Raw genomic sequence first — 18,988 nt, forward strand, 5'->3', positions numbered from 1 at the left:
CAGGCACGAATTCTATGGCTTTGAGGCCAAACTGTATGGAGTGAAGCAGGAGTGAAGACTGAACTGACTGCAGTTCAGTCCCCAGTGGGTGGCATGTGTCTGAGGTGAAGGTGGCAAGTCCCACCTCTGGAACAGTCCTCTCCTTTATACATGAGGAGCAAGGTGCATGCAGAACTTTTTGTCTAGAAACACAAGTGGCTTTTATGTGATCAAACTCTACTCCTTTTTAAGGGACTGATGTTTTCCCACTCCCCATGTCAATTCTGTGGCAATATTCTTCACACATGCCTGTGTCTAGTCTCCTCTCTGCCAAAGATCTGGTATTGTCTGTGTTCACGAGTGTGTACCCTTTCCATGCAGGTTATCCAGGCTGTCTTCTTTGGGATCTGTGTCTTGACCGACCTCTCCAGTCTTCTCACTAAAGGAAATGACAGTCAAGAGCAAGAGAGGCAGCTGAAAAAACTAATTTCCCTCCGCGACTGGGTGATGGCTGTTTTAGCTTTCCCTGTTGGAGTGGTAAGTATGGTGTTAATCTGCACAGGTCTTTACAAACTGAGTGAGTAGTGTTATTTACTGATTGTTTTCTGCCTGAAAGGCCTTCCCACCTCTACACAAAATAATGTGCAGAAAGATAAAAATGGTAGAGATTATTTTGCTACTCTCTTTGTTTTTCACAGGTGTAAGGGAGAACTGATGTCACTGAAATTATTTTTAGTTCACTAAAAAAAAAAAAAATCTACTTTACAATAGGAAATTGATTGTACAAGTGATTTCAAATGTGAATTGTACCAGCAGCATCTTGAGAGTCAATTTGGGCTTTTTCCATACTGTGTGTCATCGCTGGGAGTGGTGAAAATGCTGACTGTGAAACGTTTCACACCATAACAACCTGACCAGAGTTGGTGCTGTAAGCAATTTCGTCATGTCCAAGAAGGGAAGTGAAATGTCTAGATTGCTCCCTGTTAATCCCATGGGGGATTCAGAGCTGACAGGAGATATAGGGTAGAAAAGGGTTTTATCAATAGTGTAAAAAGCATACAGAAGGTATAGAAAAATGTGGGGTTTGCATGTCTTGATTTTCTGAAGAAAACGATTCTTTGGATCAGGTTCTGCTCCACTGGGACATGGTAGATTGCTTTCAATGGCAAAAGGTGCTGAATGTCTTTACATGTCTCATACCACACACTGAAAGCAGCTGTAAATCCAGAACTTCAGGTCTTTACATGGAAGTGTGATCTGTGCCAGTCTAGTTCTAAGTTTAGGTTACATGAAAAAAAAAAAATGTGAACTACTTGTTATTGTTTTTATTGTAATTCAGGATCAACCTTTAATTCTAATTTTTTTTTATTTCAGTGTACAGTAGTTCACTAAGTAAATTGACTAGAAGCAATTTTTTATGGCAGGACTACTAGAAAACTGTGACATATCTAAAGTTAAACTGTTTCACAAAAGCCAATCACTTACCGTTGACAGCAATTAACACAATGTACCAATCTGTGAGTTATAATTTGATATATTCAGAGTTGCTTCATTAAATTCTGATTTCACCATTTCTGTGGGATTTCACAATACATGAAGAAATAGAGTGCTTTTGCAAAGTTAGAAAGTGCAAAGCACATGTGAAATAATGTGCAGGTATTTCTTTCATGAAAACCCAGCTGGCAGCCTTCCCTTACTGTACTTGCTGGACTGCCTCGTGGGAGCTGCCACAATTCCAACCATGGTAAAAGAAACTGGATCAACTAATAGTTTTTAAAAAATCTGTGCATAAACAGGCTTGCAAATATGTAGTTTATGGGTGTAGAGATTTATATGTTACATTTGTATTTTAGGGGAGATAGGGAATTAGAAGTAATTGTGATTGTGATTGACGACAGATGCTTTTCCTACTCTGTTGATAGTAGAAGTGAAGGAGAACAACAACATCACATTATTTGTCTTTAAATAAAGATTTTAAGTGCCTTTTTCAATCTGGAAGTGTAGAGTCTTTATGTGCATCAGAGCACACCCTCCCTGGCTCTTTTATGGTGCTCAGGATTCAAGGATTCTCTCCTGCCACTGTTTTAACTCTGTGCTCCTCCACCACTTGCAGTGTTCCTGACTGTGCAACTTTTTGAGATCTTGGAGAATTTCAGCTTCAATTTGTCCTAGCAATTCTGCACATTTCTTTCAGGTGTTGCTTCTCTGGCCACCCATAAGCAAGGAACCCCAGCTAGCCATTGCCTGCACCAGAAGTACTGTTGCAACATTCACAAGTCAGTAGTTCCCAAGAGATAAGTTGCATCCATGGAGCAAGCTACTTTCCCGAGGCTTTCATACAGAAACATCTTCTGTCTTAAACAAAAATAAATCCAGAAATAATAAGCAACAACTGTGCTCATTTGACAGATGCTCTCCATTTCCAAAGGTGACCTTTCAATGGCTAGGGGAAGCAATTGATTACCACGTATTATTTCATTTCACTTCTTACAAGGAAAGTCTAAAATGTTTGTTTTCATTGTTATTTCTTCTTCTGGCTACTGGAAGGCCAAAGAGCAGCACTCAGTAATTTAACAGCAGTCTCAGCTCCTTCCTGAAGTCTGATCCTTTCCAGCAGCGCCCACCACACTGCAGCTGCCCTTTGCCAAAGCCTTGGCCAGGGCCTGAAGGGCTTCCAGCCACTGGGAGCTCTTCTTCAGTGGGATTATGGGTGGAAAAAATTCAGGGCCTGAAAACAGCAAAAGGCTAACACTGGCTTTGTTCTCTAAAGAGCTATTTATGTGTAAGAAAATACTCAATGAAATTTTGGTATGCTGGAGGTGATTGTTAGAAGGAAGTTATTTAACACCAAAGTGTCTGCAGAAATAAAGTTCCCTTGTTTCCCATAGTCTTTCAACAGCTTCCTCATTCAAGAAAAAAAACAAACAAACAAACAAACAAAAACTCGAACAGAAGTTCAGATGCAGGTTTTTGTTGAGATTCACCCACCTAACTCTCCATGGAGCTTCTCAGTGGTTTCCAGTAGTGGCAGAAGGGAACCTTCACATGTGAAAGTTGGGATGGATGTGAATAAAATGCTTGTTTGGTTTCTAATGTAACAGCAATGGTCATGCTTAAATACTTGTCAGTTACCTTAGCATATACATTATTTTTATTGCTCAGTGTTTTACACAGGGTTTGTTTAGGGAATAATACAAATACAAGGGGAACATTTTAAAGCCCACTAACTGTAGTTTTTGAAGAGCAATTCAGCACTGTTTTTTTCTGCATTTCCTGGTTACTGAAGCCCTTGAGATTACTTGTTCTGAAAAACAGACGAGAAAGGGGTTTCCATTCCCAATTCAAACAATGAAGTGTGAAAAAAAAAAAGTAACAAAATAAAGTATTTCATTTTTAGTACTTCCTAAAAAAGTATTAAAATTACATATAAACCACATGGGAAGTCTGACCACTAACCTCCTCCCACCTTCCAAACGAGGGAAGAGAACCAGCCTAAGGGCAAACAATCTCCTTGGGTGGCTTTGCAACAAATCAAATCTTGCAAAATCTTTGCAGCAAATCACATCTCTCCAGTGCTGTGTTATGCCTTGTGGATCTTTGGGGGCTCAGATAAAACTGAATTTCCAACCTGCCATTTTGTTTAGGAGCATGAAGTAAAACACATGAACCTTTGAATGGCTACTGTTTACCTAATGTTGCTTTTTATAATACAACTCTTAAGGGAATGAAATCAGAAATCAACACAGCAGTTTTCTATGCAGTGGAGCCTTATTGCACAGAAAAGTCTGTGGGCAACACTTCCTAGCTCTTTTTTTGATTATTATAAGCCTGCAGTACTATTCAAATGCCTAAGAGATCAGGAAGCACCCACTGAATTAAAATGCTTGCACAGACATTTTAGGAGTTCATTACCAATTCTTATCTACACTGGCTGCACTTACACCCCCTTTATCAGTGTAAAGGAGATTATATTGGCAATAATTTACACTGCTAAAGTAGTGTGAGACAATTAAACGTCAGAGACTATACCAGAGTTTAGGCTATCCCTACTTTTTGACATAGATCATGAAGTTGCCAAGTTTTTGTGGTTAATTAGTGTTTTGTGTAAACTGTGTATGATTTTATCAACATGTTTCTTGTAATTTGTATCCAACATGGGGAAGAGATAAAACAGGCATTTCTAGTTGTTTAAGACAGTGTTTTGTAGAAATAGGAAGAAGAAAGAAAATTGATATTGCTACATATTAGAAGAGGGATTGCTGCCTAGAAAATCACAAACTGTATTATTAATATTTTATATCACATGGCTTTAATATGTCCATTCAGGTCTGAGTCTAAACTGGCTAGAATGATCACATATTCTTTATGTTATACTTTGCTGTTTTTAAAAACCTGTGACATGAAAGAGAGAACACCAGGTGTGCTTTCTTATCTTATTTCTCTGTACTGGTACAATCACAAGGAAAGCTGATCGCCCTTCTTTTGCAGATCACCAGTAATGCTGATCTGGGATCTTATCCCAAGAAAAGAGGTGTAGGCATTTGCTGTGCTCTCCTACTTACCTCGTTACTTTACTGGACTGCAGAATACTTTTCTTTCCACAACTGACTTGACCATGCCAAAATCCCTCTATTTTATATTTTGCCCTCATCTGTGGTGATGTGGTAACTGATGATGGGAACGTGAGTGAGCAGTGGTGCAGCTGCCTCCTGAACTCTGTTCTCTGAGGGGAGCCTTCTCTGATTTTCATTTCCCACTCCTTGTCATTTCTTTCACTGGCCCGTTTCAAATTCATTTGGTGTAATGCTGTGCTAGCACTAGGTCCCACCTAGAGCGAGTCCCATGCCAACCGGTGCTTACTGTGGTCTGCTTTTAATAACATTTTGCTTCTATATGTAGCCTCAAAGAGGCTCACAAACAATACTCGCTGTTAACCACAAATGTCTTGAGAGATAGCCAGAAAGCTTACCTTTAGCTGTATTTAGAAGAAATTTTGTCAAGGTCAAAGGATTGGGGTTTTTTTAATTTGTCGTGAAGCCATCCAGGAAATGAGTGAACTGTGCAGCCCAGCCAAAAACAAAAACACATAGTGCAGGAAAATAAAGTTCCACTGAGTTCATGCTTCTTTTGCATAACATTTCTTGGTTGGGCTCATGTAAAACAGCAAATTATACAATTCTTTTTACTGGCTTTCCTCTCTCAGTTTCTCTTTGCCTCCATTTGTGGTGTTTTGATAAAGCCACTTGTTTTCCCTTTTGAATCACCATTTCCCAACTTGTCCTTTAAAATTTTTCCCTTGGCAGTGCCACATGCTCTTCTCATATCCTCTGAAGCTTCAGACATGGAGGACAAAAACTCAAGGAATATCTCCCTAAGTGGGAAAACAGAGTTTCATTTTCAGCCTTGTTTTTTTCCTGCTGCTGCGTATTTCTTTAGCGGTACGTTAGATGCCTGGAACAAGTGAGGTACTCCATATTTTTAAGCATTTTCCAAGTTCTCCTTGCAAATTTGATGTTCCCTTTAGTCTATAGTACACTAGATAGGGTAAGTAGCAAATGTGAGACTCTTCTGTTCTTTTATGTGTTTCTTAGCCTTACATATAAGCAAATATTCTGTCTTTGTTGGCAGTCTTGGGAGGCTCCCGTGCAAAGAAGAGTAAAAGCAATTGCTGGTGCCTGATTTCTTCCTTGAATTCCAGGCCTTGAGTTTGTCTAACAAAGAAGTGTAAAGGTGATGTTTGTGCCTTTTTGCCTTGGTAACAAAAGAAAATAAAAGTACTAGGCTCCCTGAAAGATGTCTGCTGCATCTGAGCAGCCTATTCAACCTGGCATGTAAGAGTAGTACTGTGACTGTCCCCACAAAAGTGATTAATTGGGCCACAGTGAAGACAGCATGAGCATAAGAGCTGCAATTCCAATTGAGCCTTACAAGGGCACTGTAAAGAAGCAGTTCAGTTGTATTATGGCCTGGCACTGCATGACCACATGTGATCTTGTCAAAGCCCAGCCCAAACAGAAGTCTACCATTACCAAAGTGTAAGCATAGTGGAGGTAATTTCAAAGTACCAAATCAGTAGTCGCCCATTAATCAAAGTAAACAAATTCAGAAGCAGCCAAGGTAGCTAAGTAGGCAAGTCCTGATGCTAGTTTTTTAATCCAAATAGCTAATTTTTGTAGTTCATTTGAATTCATAGTGCGATAGTTCATTCTCATAGTTCATTTCATCCAAATGAACTAGTTGTAAGGGAAGGTGAGGTAAGCCACTCAGACAGTGGAAGGGATCTCCCCCACAGCGTTGTGTTGGCCTCACATCGGGTCGTCCCGCAGGCGGGGTGAGGTCTGTAACACCTTGCGCCCCGCGCGCTTCCTTCACCTTATGTCTGCCCGGCGATGGCGCTTCGCTAGGCGGCCTTTGCCGTCTGTGGCTCCAGATGGCTGCAGCCAGCCAGGCTGATCCCGTTCCATCCGTTGGCTAACTTGGGGTAAAGGACAGATGGCACATCCCCTCTTTTCTTACCTTTACCTCCTTGGTAAAGTCTATTGTTCTACGCTGCTCCACACAAAAATCACAGGTCAAAACATGGCAGCTTTGTTGTATGCAGTATAAGGTTCGACTAACCTTATACTGACCTGAGTGATTTTTTCTTGCTGTAAGGCTGCCTTGGAAAAAAACATTATCAGTCTTGGTCTTCATGCACTTGACAATATGTTTTTGTTTCCCAGTTGGTCTTAGCAGGTTCTCAGAGACCCACTGTGCTAATACATGACTTCTAGGAAGCCTATAGAGAAGAGGAGACTTGGCTTCCATTTTCCCTGCTGTTCAGCTATTCATATCTTGACATTTGCGTGTCAGCACGTGCGTAAATAGGCTAGGCCAATGCCAAGATAGCCCAGAAGAGAGACTTCTTGTGGGGTACTTTACACTTGCAATATTTTTGGGGCTGTCCATCATAACCTTTTCTTTTTCCTGGCCTCTGTATGCTAGTCAAATAGTCCAACCTTATTCTGAGCAGGCACCAATAGCTATCATAACAGATGGACAAGTGTGTTGGAAACCAAGAAACTATGTACTGAATGCACACTGAGGGAGCAGTGTGTTGGTTCAGGTCATTCACATAACTGGCTGGCCAAAATCTGTGTGTCTGTGGTTAGAACAAGGTACCATTGATAAACTGCAATCTCAATTTTAACTTGGCTAAGTCAAAAGCATATGAAACAACTTAGGCCTACACTGTCACACACACTAATAATTTGCTAGCCTTGCTGTGCTCACCTCATATTACCTGCATTTGCTTTTACTGACCCCCCAAATCAGCTGTAAAATCATGGGCCCCATCAGTTTGGATGTAACTGAATACTTCCCTGCTGATCTTGGTGAAAGTCCTATCTGTTGCTTCTCAAAGTTTAAACTTGGACTTGTCGCTGCTGTTTAGAGATCCCCTGAAAATGATCATTGAAAAGCTCCTGGCACAAGTGTTGGGTTTTACTGCTGTAAACAATACACCATTTATTACTAGAAAACTACAACTCAAATTCAAGTTAAGAAAGTAATTGTGTTTTAATTAAATTACTTACTTTGGTCTTTCCCCAGCTAAGGTAAGATAAAACTATTACTTCTGTATATTTTTGTGGCTTTATATTGTCTTTACTTTTCAGACATCAGGGTATCTTTGAAGGATTTGTACACACTTTGGCAAAAAAATATAGCCTACTGCAAACTTTATCTGAGCCATCTGTCCTGTCCTCAGTCTAGAGGAAATATAGTCTTTCTCTAGGTTCTTGATAAATAGTCTCTGACAATAACCAAGCCAAATTTCATATTGACAAACGAGCAGATACTAGACCTCTTTTCTGTGGATCCCAGTCCATGAATTGTGTGCAGAGTAGTTAAAGAGTTAATTTTATTTTTTTTTTAAACAATGCCATTTTGATGGCTAACATGAAAAGGTGGAAAGGTGACTTTAAAGACTTCTGTTTAGAGGTGAATGTTTCAAATTTATATGTTCTATGAATTACAAGTGATATTTTATCTGATTTTCCATTTGTTTTATATCTTGTTAGTGGTGAATCATTATTTATGCACCACATCTGCTACTAAAGTGTAGCACTCAGTTGTAATTTGGCCACAGGCATTTAAGTCAAAAAATGAGATTTTTTTCCAGGCTGAAAGCCAAAAAGGAAAAAAAAGGTAGAAAAGTTGAAACTCCTGTGAATGCAAAGAATAATGCAGATTCACACTGTTGATTAAAGCAGTATTTGGTCAAAGAACAATAATGTCTGTGTCTGTCTGTAGGTCATTAGCTAAATGCCCCATTTTGCTATCTAAAATGTGTAGCTAATTGTTCAGAAGCATATATTTTTAAATGTCTTTTTTTTTTCTTCTTAGTTTGTTGTGACAATGTTTTGGAGCATCTATATCTATGACAGGGAACTGGTTTACCCGAAGCTGCTTGATAATTTTATACCAGCGTGGCTAAATCATGGCATGGTGAGTAAAATAATGCAAACACTTCATTATATAAACAAAAGTCTAAGACACTGATTTCCCTGTGCATGTTGTGCATGCACTTCCAGCTAATCCCTCAGAGGTGATTAAGGAATATTGTTTGCAAGCAAGAATGATATCTTTATTTCCTTGACTGCTTGAGTCATATCTGAATCCCTATTAGGCTAGAACAGTGGAGATTTGAACTTGTGTGTCATACATCCCAGGCTAGTTGTAGGGATCAACTGTTTCTGTGTTAAGGTGCCTTTCCCAGCGCAATGTCACTCTGGTCATGAGGAATTTTAATCAAAAGAGCCTCTTCCCCAAAACACAAGTTCTGACTTTGACAGATCTTCCTCTAAAATTACAGAAACACTTAACTGAATGATTCTTTGCCATTCTACCAAAGTATAATTTGTGATGAAAATGTTCTGTTTAAAATGCTTGTTCAAAAAATCTCACTGTGCCTTTTGAACTTCTGTGTTTTTAGAAAAAAAAATAAATTACTCATTTCTCAAGTACACCAAACTGCTGTAGCAGGACTTGTATTTTTAATTACATGAATATATGTGTATCTACACAAGGTTTCAAAATTGCTCTGTTGGTAGTCACAAATGTAGTTTCTTGAGAAGAAGTCTGACCTTTTCATCCCTCCCTGCTTTGTCAAGTAGGACATTCATTCTCTCAAGCAGATGTTTAAAAGCTAAGGGAAAGATAAGGCCACACTGCCATCAGATACTTGGCACTGTTTATGCAGCATTTGGACCTGAAAAGTGTTATGCTTGCTTCTGTAGTTGTGTCTGTGCAAAATGTTTCATTGTTACTGTGTTTTCTATATCAAGGCATGGCAAACCATTTGGCATTGCTGTTCATCAGTAGATGACAGCAGAGCTCATCCTTCAGGGTGTGAGTACTGCGTCACCACAGCAGGTCAAGATCTGTCCACTGCTGCTGGATTTGATAAATTGGTCCTTTGTGGGGTGGAGCAGATGGCACTGCTATTTATTTATTCCCTAAATTGTGTGTTAAAGGAGCAGTATCAGAGTTGCTACTGACAAGGGGAGCATCAGCTTCTGCTAGCTACTGTACTGTTTTGCTGTGTTTTGGAGGGATTAGCATGACATGATGTGTGTGTAGAGCCGAGGAAAGAGCCTGATGAGTCCTGCTGTGTTTGTTCAGATTGTCCTCCCTTGAGTTTGGAGGTTACAAACTGAACGCTTGCAAATGCTGCCAAGCCATACATACATACATTGATTTTTTCCTCACATCACATCAGTGCCAGCTCTGATGACATTTCTTTCAGGTGACATTCCACATACTGAAAGTGCCTAACCTCTAACATTTTTCGTGAATGTACATTGTGAATCAGCTGACAACAAATGGCCCTGTGTATTCAGGAAGTCTCCTCTGTGCCATAACTAAAGGGCAGTTCAAGCTCATGTTGCTCTGAAGAAATGTATACTTGCTGAAATATTTGAAGAGGCCTTTTGTTTGAGATTTTTTGGCATAATAGGTTGCTGAAATGAATTACATGAATGCATCTTGGATGGGTTTTTTTTCAACTTGAAATATTGGAGAACACATTTTTGAAAGTCTTTGGTAGAGGAATTGTTTGCTGTATCAGGCTCCATTTATCCAAGTTCTTTTAGTTCAATCCCAGAGAAAGCTTATGGCTGTTGGGCTTTTCATCACCTTTCAGTTTAATTCTTTCTGATGTTTTAGTGATCATTTTATCCTCCCCATTTTTCATACTAATTCATATTGCCCATAAAATTATGAAGGTGTTCTTAAGCTACCTTGAGAATGCTAGCACCTCACTTATTTGTAGTTACAATTTGGACACATTAGATTTTAGAGAATATGACAGAGGTCCCGTTGGTGAAAGAGTGAGACTGCTTGGGAATACAATTCTGGAGAAGTCAGGATCCCTGGCTATTGTTTTCTACTGAAATAAACATTTTTTCCCATCTGTTCCTGCATGTTTTGACAACAGCTGCGCACATTCAGAGGTAGTTTTTCTGAATGCAAGAGTGGCCGTGCTGGAGCCTAACCTTGTACAACAAAACACAGAAGAGATTCATCACCCTTGGCAGAGTGAAATCTGCCAGTGAGAGTTGGGTCCCTTTGCTACTGCAGCATTGCTGATGAATCCCTTTTCTCTGTGAGCTTCCCTCACAGAGCCTGGTGCAGCTCCTAAGGACCTGAGCTCAAATGTTACTTCACCTGTGAACACTCTGCCCTGTTTTTTCCACAGCAGTTTCTTTAAACATGTATTCATCACAAAAAAAAAAAAGCCACAAAAAGTGGAAAATGTAAATCTATAAATTTTCCACAGTAAAAAGATTGCCTTCTTTAACCAAAAAGTCATATATTCAAAAGTTTCTGACTGATGTATGACGACCGGATAGCTGTAACAACTTGCTCAACTGTCAACATCAGCCTGCAAAATCCACTTGCAGAAAAGGAAGGAATAGTTATGAAATCTGTCTGTAATAATAGCAATTATATTTCCATTAGTAATATGGACATGTATCAAAATATTTGAGAGTATTTATACCTTAGAAGCATTTTAAGGTGAATGTCTTGAAAGCTGTATGAATAAATTGTTTGAAGGGCTGGTCCAGCTCAGTGTATTAGCCCAAGCAGAGGTGGTTTGGGCAGTAGTGTCTCCTACTTCCTTAGGTTATAGTAATCGGCTCTCATCATTGTTTATCATTGTTTTTCTTCTCCCCTTTTCTCATCCCTTCTCTGCAGTAACAGTGTTGCCTATAGTTAAATAAAAAACCAAACAACTGTTTTCTTGAACACATATTAATATAATATTACGTATTATTATAGTATCAATAATATTGCATATTAATGTCTTGCTAACACTCAGATATACCACGCTTTCACAGCAATACTTTTTCAAAACCTTAAAAATTCTTAATTATAAAAAAAAAAATCTTCTCTAGAAATGGAAAACATAAGGGAAATGAACCTCAGAGCTATGCAATCCCATTACCAATTCAGTCTTAATATTGTTTATAAATTTCTTAGAAACAGAGGGAGGCTCATCATTCTGCACGAAGATAAAAGTCCAAACTATTTACCATAAAATTGCATATGGTGTCAAGAACTGTATTTTCTATTTTATGTATACATAAATACCATAATAATTTAAAAATATTATTCCTGTCTACAGAAAAAATTGTGTGGTAAGTGGTACCTTGTTTCACCAGATAGTATCTCATGCATACAGATTCATACGCCTGTGACAGGCATCACTGAGAGAGTTGTACGGTGCCATAAAACTGATACCTTTCATCATCTCAGTCAGTCGATTCATCCATAACCAGTGGTATCACTATGACTTGAGCAGTGACATGGGGAAATCAATGGCAGGGTTGCTATCAGTTTTAGCAGGGCAAGGATTTCATCTCTGTTTATTCTGTGAAGGAGCACGTCTGAGAAGTTGAGGTTAAGCTTCTGTCAGGAGAAATAACTACCTGTCTAAAGAGAGCTGTTGAAGAGTAGGGTTATGTCTCAGCCTTGGTCTATTTCTGAAATGTCAAGTTCACTTCCTGTATTTATTAGTTATGCAGATGAATTCATCTTTGTTGGCTGCAATTCTAGTTGCCGAATTACTGAACTTCTCTAGCAAAGATGTCATTTGTTTTCTTGAGACTGTCCTGCACGTTGGATCCACATCAACCCTTAATTAATTCCAAAGGTGTATTTTTTGTGGGAAATATTCTTTCCCATTTTCTGATAGCTGTCTACCTGATCTCTAATCTGATCTGATCAGTAGTAGGAATTTTTAATTAAAGGCTAACCTTTAGTGTTTAAAACTAGTGTGTCATAGCAGTAGGACTTCTATCAGCTCATTCATTGCACCTTTTTGTGTTGGAACTGGACAGGATGATGCACAGACAACATTTGTTTCCAGAAGTTATATTCTCTTCAGTTAGCACAGACTGCAGACTGGAGGTTGCCCCTGTTCTAACCGATGCCCACATAAACAGATCTGTAGACAGAATCAATTTAAGCTTAAGCATTGCTGATTTTGAGCCAGGTTACATGGCAGGACTGTGTGCAGTATCTGTCCAAGTTAGCATACCATTTCAGCAAGACTCCTTCTTTGTTTTTCATAGACACTGTCCCGAATTCTTTTTAAAAATGTGAATCATCTTTTGTTTGTGGCAGGGAAAGTAAAATATAGACACAGAAATTACTTACTGTGGAGTTTAATGGTTTTAGAGGTCAGAAACAAAGAATTGTCTTCATATGAAAACTCTAGAGGTCAGAGAAGGGGGAAGGGGAATGTGCTCTGCCTCTGTGGAGTTGGAAAATTGATTATTGTGTGGGTTCTGTGCCACTACAATCTTTATGAACTCTCCCAGTTTTGTACTCTATTCTTTTTATGCTGCTTTTGGGAAACAAAGGCGTTCCTAGATACCCTCTGTCCTTGTATTCAAGACAACGCACAAAAACTGGGACAAACAGCAGACAAAGACAAGTTACAGAGAGGAATGAGCCTGTCCAAGTGATACATCTCTACTTATTTCACAAGTTGCCTTTCTTTTCTTATTGCTGGCTGCTCTGCTGAAAAGCTCAGCTCACCAGAGAGTGGTGCAGGGTCCCTCTGGCCATCTCTCCAAGTGTTGTTCTTCCTGGCAGCCTTGTCTTAGGTGCAGTGGCCTTGGCTTGTTTGTTCTTTGTTTTTCTGATGGAAAGCTTTTTTCCTTGATTTTTGACAAGCAGAAGAATAAAAAAGCCAGGCAAGGATCAAAATTCATAATAACCTGACATATAAAGACTGGAAGGTCTAAAACTGGTGAGATTTTTTACAAAGCCATCTCTCCATGATTATTTGGGTCAGTTGCTGTACAGTTTGTACATCACTCGCTCTGATGTACAAACAAGGAGATGTCCTTTCTTTCAGCAAAGTGTTAAGATTTTTGTATATTAGTGGTGAATAAAATCTTCAGTGCTTTGGGAAGGACTTCCCACTTGTTACATAACTTGCAAAGTTTTCTGATACAAACCACGGAAAATCTGTAATTTAATTTCCAACAGAATACCCACTAGTAGCTGGCTGTTATTTAAACATTACCTGATGGAAAGAATAGCAGTTGAAGCTGGTTGCCTTGCGGTTCAGAATATTTGCCAAACTTGTGAAAATAACATCGCTGGATTTGTACACTTCTCGCATGATCATGCTGCAGTTACCTGGCTCTGTCTGGTATCTCTCCTCATTATTTGCCAGTTTCACCACTGAAGCGTGAATACAGTAGTACCAACTATCCCCCTGATCTGGGGAGAAAAACAGCAGTAGCTTAAAAGATTTTTTTTTTATTTCCTATAACTTATGTGAAGAACTTGGAAATTGGTAGCATGTCTAAACCTCTGAGAGCATAGCACCTGAAAATTGAGAAATGCTGCTAGGTAAAAAAGACCAAATTATCTGAGTGGCATCCTCTGGGAGCATTAGGAAACCCCCTTTACATAATACAGTAAGAGCACAGCAGTTTTTGTGAAGTAGGAAGCTGGCCTTAACCACATTACGTATCTGCCAGAGGAGACTCATCAGAGTAAGGTGAAGACAGCTTCCTAACTGAACACAGGTGCCGAGTGCTTCTGAGTATTTGCTGTTCCCAGTAATCTACAGGAAACACACACACACAGGCTCCTCCTGGTGCAAATGAGCCCAGCACGTAGTAATGAGGGACATTTTCTAAAATATCTTTGAGTACTTAGCAACAGGTAAACACGTGAGCCCTATTCCAGGCGTTGCAAATGAAAAGTCTGAGTGCTGAAATCTGCAGATGAGATCTTTTCCTGAAGTTTTGCCTTCTTGTATTGACAAGGTCCCATACCTCGGTTAGCACAGAGGATGAGAACATGCGGTGTCAACACTAAGTCATGGGAGTGCCTACCAAAGAAGGGGAGGGGGTCAGAGGGAGCACACAAAAGGAGATTAGATAGTTGGATGAGGGAAAAAGACAAGCGAGAGAAAAGAGATGAATCAAACGGTCAGGTGATGCTGTTCCAACTCCTACCTAAAAAAAAGGAAAAATATTAAAACCAAAATATATGAGGCAAGTGAATAAAGGAGACACAGAAAAATATAGACAAGCTGGAAGAGACTCAAAATGCTAAAGAGGATGTGGAGGAGGAGAAGGATGAGGAAAAAGGATGCAAGAAACTGAGGAAAATTAAGAAAGAGGAAATAAAAAGTATGTTTTCTTACCGTATCTTTCCATTGCTTCCCTGGGAAGACTTCCATGGGATCTAGTAATTAGAGAAGTTGAGAGCTAGATGGCTTATTGGTGCTGCTGTGAAAGGAGAGGAATTGCTTCTGTTGCTTCTGGATGTAGGTTTACAGGGTAGCTAAGCTACTACTCACATAGTGACACACCAGGAGCTTCACATCCTTGTGAAATGTTTAGGATTAAAACTATGGACGACCATGCAACAATATGAGGCCTGTGTTCATATAAATTGTATCCGTGCGATATCTGTAGAGCGGCGTTGGTGTCTTTGCATCTGTCTGTATTTTTATCTGACAATGCCATACATTATCTCAGCTGTCTGTCTGACCCTCAAAACTTCAGTCCTGCTGTTGAAAGCAAGCCTGTTCAGTGTGCCTTATTTCTTCATATCAGCTGTGAAGCATGAGTTGCATTGTGTGTCAAAGCAGATGCAAAGTTTGCTAAGGCGTGCAGGTGTGATGGAAGATCACATTTTTGAAGCACCAGGGGTGAGGAGGTGTACTGTTTGCACTTCAAACCACCTTGCTTTGACAGACAAAGCTTGGCCCAACTATGGAAGTAAGAATTTGTAATAGTAATAATACCGATAATAAAAGCTCAAAACCAGATTTTCAGTGAAGTTGTTCATACAAATTTTTGGTAAAGCAATTATTATGGGCATAAAACAAATGACCAAAGAAAAGTCCTAAAAGAACATAAAAAGAGAGCTTTAGACTTTCTGTCTTTCTCAGGGTGTGGAGTAAGTACTGAGCTGTGTTTTCCTAGAAGCAGGGTTTGGCCCTGGCCTGCTAGGTCTGTTTGTTAAACCAGCAGCAGTGTGGAATGAATATGCACTTGATTCATTCCCATAATTATGACAATATTAGGAACACCGATTTTGTTTTAACATTCGGTTTCTGTGCACCTTACGTTACTTGTAGTCACTGCTGGAGCCACACACGACTCCTTCATAACACTTAAGCTGGTACGTTTCTCTGGTGCTGCCACATGATTTATCAGATACATGGTTTGCAGGTTATAAATGTAAATAAATATTAAACTTTAAAATCAGTACAAAATGCATTAATAACAAGTATGCATTTTTTATAATAATCTGTGCCATCCTCTCTTCTGTCTCAGTTAAAATCAGACACTTGTTTTATCTTCTGACATAATAGATCTCTGATTTTTTCCTGAGTTTTTTTCCTAGGGAATATAGGCATGTAGTAGAATCAGTGATACGTTATTGTGATAAGTGATGAGTATATTCAAAGCATCTTTCATCAGGAAAAGAGAACATTTGCCTGGAAAAAAATAATGTATTAGGAGGGAGGTTTGCTTATGCTGAAGAGGGTTTAATATGTCAGCTGCCAGCTACAGGTTGTGTGCTCTAAAGCACCCTATATGCAGGTCGGCCTAGAGGCAATCACTGCAAAAAGCACTGTCTCCTCAGCAGGCCATCCAAACATAGAGAAGGATGTAAATATCTCTTTGAAGGTTTAGTAATTTAATATGAATTTATTGTCTATGTATTTAAGGGACTATGCTTTGCCTGTGATTACAATAAAATGCAGTTTTATGTATGTTTGGACACACGGGTTACAATTCATGAACACGTACTCAGATAAGAATTAGAACATACATAAAAAAAAAAGGGGGATTGTACTATTTTGTACCCACTTTACTAAACTGTGCGATTAGTATTCACACATGTGGCAAATATGACTTAATCAGACCACAAATGTTTTGCAGCATTCCATGGTATCTCATTTATTTGTTTCATTTGCCACTATAGCAACTGGATTCCATCGTTTTAGATTCTTTTTTTCACAGACCTATGATCTACTTGGTTGAAGCTTGGCAGACAGTTTTTCTTTCAATTGAAGGCATATGCACTAACTCAGTGACCAGATTTTTACCTATTTATCATTGTTGGAAAGTGGGTTATTTCACATGGACACAATACCAGAAGAATCAGCAGACCTGGTGAAATGAGTCTGAGCCCAAAAGCTTATATGCTTTTTCCAGCCCTTGAAGTTGGTGGAATAAAAAATATTACTTCTCCCTGTATCCCAAGATCATTATTGCTACAGGAACGCCAATGCAAGGAAATATTTTGTAACAAATTACCACTTTTTAAAAGTATCTCTTTTTCTTTTTTAATTGCTGATTTTTTACATGTCTTTGTTTTTGGAAACAGACCTGATTTCTGGAGAAATCATTTCATATTCAGATGATTAATATGTTGAGGTAGTGCCGCGGCAGTAATGTTTTGTACGCACTGATTGGCAGAAATCAAGGATTTTGGGACAACCTTAGGAATTACTTTTACTCGTGGTGGGCCATAAGCTTTGACATAACCTGATGTCTGCCCTGCTGTTCCATTCAACTCCCATATTTTTACTTTCCCACATAAATACAAATAAGTAAAAATAGTGTACATTTTTAGTAACTTCTGAACTACAAGAAACTCAGATTCAGGATGTAGCATGAAGGATGTTTTTGACAGATGTGTAAAACACTGTCATTAATCATGCAGGTTTACAATTATCCCTTTTACCTTTGGACATTTACAAAAAGCACCAAAGTCCCAGCATAGTGCCCTACTCGGGGAAAACCTTCACCTTTCAGAGATGTCTGTTTGTCTCAGGGAGAGCATAAGGATGACTAAGGTGACTCTTCTCCTCTCTCTGATAACACAATTATCTGAGCAAGAAAAAGCTCCAGCCATGGAGAAATAGCGTGGGGCATCAAGGTGTCTCAGAATGGCAAATAGCAGACCAGTGGCCGATATATACTCTTAAATCTTCATTGCAATAGTAACTGGTATCCTTTAACTCTTCACAGCTTGCTTCTTCTTCAAAACAAGTAACACTGCATATTTGAAGTGCTTTTTAAACTCTGTTTTTACATTTCAGTTTTATTCCTAGTTCTGCCTCTGTTTTACTGAATAATCTGAGAGAAGTTATGTAGTGTTTGTTTAAAAGCATTATTTATAAGTCTTAATCAGTTAATGTCTGCATTTAGTGGGGCTTTGTAGTGGTAGATAGAAAAAATGTGCTGGCTACTACTGGTTTTATAGCATTGTGACTGATTCTAGTTATAGAGTGTCCCAGGTGGGGCAGCTACTGTGCCAACCAGACATGGTGTGCCTGCTCTCCACCATGCTGGGGGCTTGCTGGTTGCTCAGGGGTATTTGCCTTTCATGTGCCTCAGTGTCCCATTCAATCAGTTGCGGCAAAGAGGCAAATTGCCTTTTGGAAATTACTTTGAAGTTCATTGATACAAATGCAACTAAGGGAGTTGGTATTGTCCATTCTGCTGCAGAACAGAAGTGACCTCCACTTCAATAATAACTTATGGTTATATACCAAATTCAGAACTCCTGGTATATCACAAAATACTCTAGGCTGACATGATGCATGCTTTAGAAAGTTCAAATATACCTAGAAGGGAAATTCTTCTTTATCAAAAATGTCTGTAATATTCAAGTCACTTCCGTAAGTTTGTTTCCAATGGGAAGCTATTTTATTTGTATTGTGGATCTTAATGCTTTTTATTCTGTTACTTTGAGCTTTACCAGCTTTCTGTAAACCCTACATGCAGAGTTCCAATTCGCTGAGTCACTGCCATGCACATTTCTGTGGTTTCCTTTGCAAATACTGTATGTAATGTAGAATTTTTTAATGATCTATTTATGGGAAAGATTATATGCTGGTCTACTGAACTTTGTATTTTAAGTCGCTTTTTTAGATGAAGAAATGGGAGATGATACCATTTTCTATGAGGGAATTATCCATTAAAATGTGTTTTTACTAATACATAGATTTACTGATGTTTCCATTAATAAATAAAACTGTGTTGGCTGCAGGTTGCTTAAAAATGCATACAGCTGCAAATCATTTCAGGAAGTGAATATATGTGTTCTTAGGTCAGAAACAAAAGTGGATGGCACTTTGGCTGTTGTGCCTGAAGCAGAGGAATGAGAGATGAAAAAGGAAATTTGAAGGAGAAATAAATGCATGTATCTGAAGGTAGGAGGAAAAGTGATATCCTTAGAAGTTGTTAGGGAGGAGAAGAGAGTGAGCAAAGTAAAGGAAACCAAATACTGAAATAAAGAGGTGATAATAGCAGTCAGCTGGAGAGAGACAGAGAACATGGAGGTGATAATTGTGTGTACTGTACATTGCTGAGAAAAAGCTTGAAAGGGAAGTTTAAAGTACCCACTGTATATTGCAAATGTGACCCTTCATTTATTGTAGACCAACACACAGAAATTTGGCTTCATTTAG

General features: G+C 39.0%; 1 protein-coding gene across 1 annotated transcript; it reads left to right on the forward strand.

Annotated features, from left to right (window-relative positions):
* Positions 1 to 360: 360 nt before the first annotated feature.
* LOC103774632 (androgen-induced gene 1 protein-like) lies at positions 361 to 8,520 on the forward strand (the record flags this gene model as incomplete). Its single annotated transcript, XM_008942047.1, has 2 exons — positions 361 to 516; positions 8,365 to 8,520. Coding segments are annotated over 2 exons (312 nt in total), but the record flags the coding sequence as incomplete, so codon positions are not given.
* Between the last annotated feature and the right edge of the window lie 10,468 nt (positions 8,521 to 18,988).

Source organism: Merops nubicus, unplaced genomic scaffold, assembly GCF_000691845.1.
Source record: "Merops nubicus isolate BGI_N331 unplaced genomic scaffold, ASM69184v1 Scaffold51836, whole genome shotgun sequence".
NCBI classification, from domain to species: Eukaryota; Metazoa; Chordata; class Aves; order Coraciiformes; family Meropidae; genus Merops; species Merops nubicus.